We start from the raw sequence: 7,864 nt of genomic DNA, 5'->3' as shown, positions 1-7,864 counted from the left end.
TTTCTTCCACAGTGAGGGTCCACATCAGCTTTCAGACCTCCCTCTACCACAGCTGCCTCCAGACCCACATGCTGCCGAAGACCTGCGGTTGACCCAAAATGCTTGAAGTGTGTCCCACAGTCCAGCAGATCTTCCCACCTGTGCAAGCCTCCTTAGCTAGCTGGATTTCACCTACATCAGCCATACATGTGGGAATAAAACATGTCAAGACTTCCACCTAACCTGGATGCAAACCTGAGCAACTCCATCCAACTTGGAAGTTGGATCTAACTTCTAAGCTAGCTGTGCCTTGAGCAGAGGCTGACCAGGTGGCCTCCAGAGGTACCTTCCTTAATTACTCCATGATTCTGTGTTCTAAATAAGTAGCCAAAGTTTTCTTTCCTATAAGAAATCCTTATGCTCCATCCATTTTACACAGGATCCCATGCCTAAGCACCGACACTGAGATGGCAGAGCATGGATGCACTCCAGCACTCCCAGGCTGCTCCATCCTTCCTCTACAGGCTCTGGGAAGCAGATCTAGACCATCTCTGAAACCATTTTACTTTATGTTCACTGGAAACCAAGCACCTCAAGAGGCAAATACGATTCCCTCTTTTGCTTCCAACCTCCTTCTAACCTGGACCTAACACAAACCAGGCAGAAGCACAAATCCAACACAACACCTTCTTTTTTAATGGAATCATAGAATGATTTGGGTTGGAAGGGACCTTTAAAGGTCATCTAGTCCAGCTCCCCTGCAGTGAGCAGGGAAATCTTCAACTAGATCAGGTTGCTCAGAGCCCCATGAAGCCTGACCATGACTGTCTCCAGGGATGGGGCCTCCACCACCTCTCTGGGCAGCCTGCTCCAGTGTCTCACCACCCTCATAGTAAAGAACTTCTTTGTAATATCTAATCTAACTCTCCTCTTCTCTAGTTTAAAACCATTTCCCCATATCCTATCACTACATACCCTTGTAACCAGGCCTGCCCCAGCTTCCCTGTAGGACCCTTCAGGCACTGGAAGGCCACCAGAAGGTCTCCCTGGAGCTTTCTCTTCTCCAGCCTGAACAACCCCAAATATTTTCCTCTGCAAACATGCTCTGCTGGAACTATTTGTACTATTTGCACTTCTCATAGAGCTCTAAATAAACTTTATCAGATCAGGACAGAAGATCTGGAGAACACTATAAGCCAACATCTGCTCAATATACATTCACCATTAAAAAGTAAATAGTAGGTTTGGCTCCATAAGGAAGGGTTGAAAACGATCAGACTGCAACACATGACACAAACCAAGGGCATGGCCTAGAATACTTTGTAAAGCAATGATCACACCAGCACAAAAACAGCCCTCAAGCATCAAAATGGCTTGAAGGATGAGAGATTTGAATATAAACATGGAATAACATCACGAGGAGAGACTGAAACGACTGGGGTACTGTAAGTGCTTGACAAATGTTTATAAAATAATGGATGTTATAGGAAAGATGGATGGGGACCTTCTGCTTCCAGGAGACCAACCCCAGAACAAGAAGACACTCGGTGCAACTGAAGAGGGGAAGCCCTGGGCTGACTGGGGGAAATCCTTTTAACACCATCTGTATACACAGGATGAACTGCTTTGCTCTAGGGAGGTGTGAGAGACATGGACAGGGATTTCCAGAGGCCTGAACGTCAACTGCAGAACGATTACATGCAGCCTGGCAAGACTTAATACTGCAAGGCTGTGAAGGATGTGAGAAGATCTCCAAGTCCAGGGTTAGGACCAATGCTCTAAAAGTCAACAAGAGCAGCTTTAATACCCTATTTCTATCTCTGTCAGCCCTCTCCCAAATATCTGATGCCCACCACTATGAAAACCACGGTATGAAACACACGGTGCACTGACCCACACTGGCTGCTTGCATCCCTTTGGAAAAATGAATTCCTCCTGGAGTTTTGCTGGGGAGTGGGTGAGGGCAGGGGCAGAGGCAGTGCCCTGGGCTCTTAAATGGCCTGTACAAGAACTATGAACAACAACTGCTCCTTCTAACAGGCTGAGTGGCTGATGGGACAGCTGCCATGAGGTTCCTCCACGTCCTCACGTGTCCAGCACCCCGCACCCCGAGGCTCAGAATGCCTCCTGCCACTCTCCTAGCTGTGCCTAAATACTGAAGCTGGACCGGGAGTAGTTCTCCCTTCTATGTGTTTTTTTCTGAAATACCAAAGCTACTGTTTTAGCTCAAATCAGAGCAAAAAGAGAAGGGAAAAAAAGAAAAAAGAAAGTTCTGTTAGAACCGCCCTACACAGCCAAATCCTGAGACTGAAAACATTTCAGATGTCTACAGTCTTAATTTGCTTTTGCAGCAGTTTAATCCCTTTGAATTCAGCAGACTTCCTTCTACAGTGGTGTAAGAAAGAAAAAAGAAATCACGCCATGTGTCTTTTCATAGGCAGGTGAGCTTCTGTAGTGTGATGGAAATGGGAAGATGAATGTCAGAAAGTGGGCCAAACTCTTTTCTCTGTTAAACAAGCACGAGCAAGAGTAAGATTTTTCTGTAGGAACTGAAGCTGACAGCATGTCAACCAGCACTCATTCAGCTGGGAGGGCTGGGAGAGATTATTTAAAGTTGTCAGCTCCTTCCATGCCTGGCTTTTGGCAACTCTTCTTGTCCCTTTCCACTGTATACTCTTCATACGTGCTGTTTTAAATTAAGAAACTGAAGTGAGGGAGCTGAAAGGTAAACTTGAAGAAAATAATGCAGAAACAAATGCTCTGCTGTATTTTGGTTCATTTAAAATCTAGTAGATAGGGAGCCTGCAAACGCTGACAGGTCTTATGGTGTATTCCCACAGAAACTGATGCCCTTGTTGCTTCATCCTGGCACTTACTTTGGCAACCACAAATACCCAGAACCAGAGAGCAACGTTGGATTCCATAAAACTGGAGCAGAACAAATAAATGGTAACGAATGAGGCTACTTTCCAGACATCTCAGCCTTCTCCTAATAACTAGGAGAAGCCAATGGCAAAATGAAAATGAGAATATGCAGGGCAAGTGATACATCACTGGGAAAGCTTCTCGTAGGTGCTTACATTAGGGAGACTCTACAAAGTTTGCCAGCATCAATCTGCTCTGTTGAGTTAAAAGATTGCAGTTTAATGTCTTGGTCTGTGCATTTTCACAGGGATGTTCCCCATGTCCAGCTCCATTACCTGATTTTTTCTCTCCTTTTTGCCTCTAACTGTGTCACTGAGGACAACTTAAGGAATAAACTTGTTTAAGTAGACCGCTGTCTAATTATCATGGCTATCCTTAGCAATAAAACCCCAACAATATGTAAAAGGATAAGCCCAGGTATTTCTAATGATGATTACTTCCTGATCTATGAAGCAGAATCTCCAGCCAGTAAAGAAAAGCACTATTTGCTTTTAAAGTGTTTACACTTTGAAGATTTCACAGCTACTTTATGAACTTCAGGCTGGGAGCATGTCAGGAAGGTTTCTGAAAGGAAAGTAGCTCGTTAGTACGCACTGCTCCACTGGGGTCCCTTTTCTGTTCCACTGTAGAATATCTGTTATACTGATCTGAAAATACAGTGGAAGTGCTGCGAATCTTTTAGGATTTCACTCTTTTCAGCTTCCTAAAAAGCAGCACTGTTCCAGCTGTAACGACATCAGCAGCACATATCTCAGTGAGCATTTTCCTGGGAGGTTTCACAGGTAGCTCTGTCGTGAACAGGAGGACTGGGTGTACGTGGGTGTAGGTACAGAAAGACAACTCAACAGTATCCTCTGAGCTGATCCAAAGCCTATTAAAGACAACAGGGATCTTTTCCCTGGTGCTCACAGGTTCTGGATTAGGCTCTGCTTTACTCATTTTAAAACGATCCCCTTGTTCAGCTCAGTTGCTACCTGTTGCTGACACTCAGTCCGAATCCTCAGAAGATCTGAGCATGTGAAGGGTGGGATAAACACCTTCACCTTCTGCCTGCAAATCACCCCAAAGGGATTGTTTTATTTTAAAAACCAACAAAATCCTTCAAGCAAATGAGCATTTTGCTTATGGAGCTGGTGCACACATTTTAAAACCTTATTGTTTTATACCTGTGTTTGTTCTCCCACTTTTAGGAAGCTCTGCTTGGCTTTGGGGATTGCAGAAAGAGGGAAGATCCATATGAATGCAGCTACCAGCTGAACCTGAAGCACGAGGAGATGTCCAGGTAAATGTTTAAGGACTGTTTTCCCTTTGAAGCCACCACGTGTAACTCTAGCATCCTACTGACTCCAGGAGTAACGCCGAACACTGGAAGTGTTCAGTCAGCATTTTAAACTATTATGAGCTACCTTCTGAACCATTGCCAAGTTAATAGACAATGAAAGATAATGAGCTTGAAATTGGGTGTTAAATTGCATTTTTGGTTCTCTCCCTTTTTTTTTTTTTTTTTTTTTCCTTTCTTGAAGTTTAACTGTTTCCTGCAGGAACAACATCATCTTTGATGTATCATTATGTAAACGTCTATTTTTAGGTCACAAAAAAAAGTCAGGCCTGGGCTAAAGCCTCATTCCTCCTGCTACATGTGTGTGGGAAGGGGGAGCGAGGCAGACAACACACAGCAAGACCCAACACTTTCTGGTCCCCAGAGGGAAGAAGGTGGAGAGATGAGGTTAGGTCTGCTGGCAGCATGAGCCTCCAAATTAAGACGGAGATTACTCGGCTTGCTCATTAACAGTGTGCTAAAAAGACCACATTCATTTCACATAGGTAATGTGAGGAGTAATTCTATGTGCTCTTTTAAGGACTTTCAGCTGAATTCAGGGGTTTTACATCCTGTAACACCTTTGTAACGTGCATCCAACCTGCCCATGGCATAGCCAGGACTGTAAAAGTCAGAAAACGCTGTAAATTTACAGATCAGCATGCAGAAAACAGCACTTATTTTTCTACAAGCAGTGTTGTGTAATAATAGCTCTTCAGTGGAATAACAGAAAATTTAATGCTTCGTCTAGAATTGCATAATTAAAAATAATAATAAATTTAAAAAAAAGTGTGACTCTAAGCAGTAGAAATACACCTCTTAAAAATGGGAAAGCCAGCCTAGCATCGGACACTCGATCCAAACAGGAATGGAAGGTCTGCAATGAAACTGTATTTTCTCTACAGAAATAATTGCAAAGAACAGGACATGACAAATACCAATAAATTATTCTTCTGAGAAACTTTTTTTTTCTGTGCAACATGCCATAAAAAGCAGAGTTAAAATAATAATAAAGATGAAAATCAAATCATTCCAAAAGGCAGTGAAATCATACCTGATACCAGTCACCTGCATTTTTTGAGGACTGAGGATTAAATTAGGATAGGAAGGTAGGCTTATCCTCATTAGTATAATTGTAGGATCTTTCTTTTATTTTCCTTTTAAACTAATGAGTTGCATTAATCCAGGTTCATTTTTATAAGCCTCTTGGGTCCAAATGTAAAGGACAGTCATTTTAGAAAACAATAAATTAAAAAAAAAAGCATGTAGCATGCATTAAGTGCACGTATTTCATAAGACCTAGGTTAATACAACTGGCATCTAGTTTAATTAATCCTTGTTAGTGTAACGACTAATATCCCTCCCTAGCATGTTTCCTTTAAACATTAGTATGTTAATTAAATGTTGTTTTTTTAAGGGTTTTTTTTTTCCCTTTGTACTTCAATATGGCATTCTACCACGTAAAACTATTCTGAACAACTACCTTATAGAGATGTTTCCTTACAATATCTGGTCTCTTGCAGAAATTCTGAAGCCTTTTAAAAAGCTGTTCAGGTGTAGAATACAGATACTCAGCTGCAGGAAAAACAGATACATTTTTAATGAAACAAAAACCTCAAAGCACACACTCGATATTAGTCACTTTACTAATTAAAAATGCATATTGCTCTGTGCCGCCTCGTGTTTTACATTATTTAAGCATGATTTTATAAGGTTACCTCAGCTCACAAGGATGTTTAATGCTAAATAAGACTGTGTAGTTGTGCTGTTTAGACATCTCCTTTGGGTGATTAAAATACATTATTCTAATGTAACACAATGCATATGTGATACATTTAGTGATGAGATTTTTTCAAAGAACTGGTACTACATTAGTGTGGATCCTGTACTGCAGTTGCATACTATCAAGTATTAAATTGTTTATATAATTTGGTGTGATTTTCAGGCCTCTTTTTTATTTTATTTTTATTTTTTTTTAAACTGTGTATCAAAAAAAATCTGCAAACCATTGCAGCATCGCTGACCTTTTAACAAAAATCTATCATTACGGGTTGTGTATGCTAACAATGAAGAATGCTATTTCAAAACTTGCTTTTGTGTTATCTTAAAAGAACAGATGGCAAATATAAACTTCGTCTAATGTATTAAAACACATAAAATTTTCCTTAACACTAACACGTTGGCTTGCCAAATAAACAATTGCTTTTGCTCGAGTTTATTCTCAAACTTTCTATTTTAGCCTGGATTACGTTTCAGCAAAAAAAAAAAAAAAAAAGAACGTGCAGCAAAGCAGCTACCTGGAAATATTTCTGGGTACACCAAGGCTTTGGGACACAGAGGATAGCAGCCACAATATACAGCTTCCACCCTGAAGATGAGAAACAATAAACACACCAAAAACAGACGTTAGTGAGCCAAAAAACTTACTCTGGTGCAAGAGCATTGAGGTTGACTCCGTATAGCAAGAACGTATTTCTTGAAACCTTTTTTTTTTCCTTCAGCAGCATAATCCTCCTAAATGCCAAAGTTGCTCTTTTTAAAGAAAATTTTATTGATCATATGAATTACATAGAACAGAACAGCGAGCATATGTTTTGTTCGCTGAATAAATCAAAGCGCAGCTCTGCATTTTTTTGTTTTTTAAATACTGTTTAACACATTTTATAATCAGCAGACAGACACATGTAACAACATGGTGAAGTATGGACGGCTTTTCTTAATAATGCTGCAGGAAAACCAAGGCACACGTGCCCAGGGTTGGGTGTACACAGGGATGCACATGACTGCTCTTACCTGGCACAACAGATAGTCTCCTTAAAGACTCCAGAAGTTACAGTTAAATATAGCCCAGGAACAACTTCCAGCATGCTTCAGGCTGGGCTATTTTAGCTTATGCACACAATTCAGGTAATTTCCTTTATTTTTCAGGATGTAAACTGTTGTATTTTTTAATAACTTTTTGGTTTTTTAATGATGAAATTCCTTTGCCCATATGTGGGATGCTTTGTACCTGTGTTTTTTTTTCAAAGAAGAATTTACCTATCTCCTGTAAAACCAAAGCCAAATAGTTTATAACTGCAACACAATGGTTCAAAGTTTTCTAGCAGAAAAACTTTCCCCTGCACGCTTGCATTTTAATAGCTGAACAGGTTCAGGCATCAAGTTTTCAGTTTAATTCAACGACCATCGATCGGACAGAACGTCCCCCCAAAGATACAACTCTAATTTCTGCTGGCCAGAAATTACACAGTGAAATTCAAAACACTTCTTAAAATATGTTTACTTTATGAGAGTCTTTGAATTTCCTCCAACATGTTGACCAGACGATGACTTTATTTTTAACTTCAGTTTCCCTCAGTCCCCAGGAAAAAAAAAAAAAATCTGAAATCTTGTCAACCTTCACCTTTTCTATTTTCAGTGACAATCCAAAAGGCTTTCACTACCTTCACGTGCTTATTGGGTTTGGTACTTTATTACAGGCACCCAGAAGGAACCCTGTTTCCTTTAGATCTACTCAGTTTGAAACAGGAAAAAATAAAATAAAGAATAACAAATTCAGCTTTCATGCTAGAAAACTATGCCTACCCACAAAACCCAAAGATACACGTTTCTCTGCAAATGCTTTTGCTAAGCAATGATTTC

General features: G+C 40.5%; 1 protein-coding gene across 1 annotated transcript in view; it reads right to left on the bottom strand.

Annotated features, from left to right (window-relative positions):
* Window positions 1-5,705: 5,705 nt before the first annotated feature.
* LOC103771770 (glycosyltransferase-like domain-containing protein 1) overlaps window positions 5,706-7,864 on the bottom strand; it is a gene marked incomplete at both ends in the record, with an annotated part of 27,450 nt that continues 25,291 nt past the window's right edge. Inside the window, 2 exons of the mRNA XM_008939118.1 lie at window positions 5,706-5,797; window positions 6,520-6,590. Of these exons, the coding sequence (XP_008937366.1) occupies window positions 5,706-5,797; window positions 6,520-6,590 (163 nt within the window). The remainder of the gene's footprint in view (window positions 5,798-6,519; window positions 6,591-7,864) is intronic.

The sequence above is a fragment of the Merops nubicus genome, unplaced genomic scaffold (genome assembly GCF_000691845.1).
Source record: "Merops nubicus isolate BGI_N331 unplaced genomic scaffold, ASM69184v1 scaffold7400, whole genome shotgun sequence".
NCBI classification, from domain to species: domain Eukaryota; kingdom Metazoa; phylum Chordata; class Aves; order Coraciiformes; family Meropidae; genus Merops; species Merops nubicus.
The sequence above is the reverse complement of the archived record's forward strand: the minus strand, read 5'-3'. Positions and strand labels throughout refer to the sequence as shown.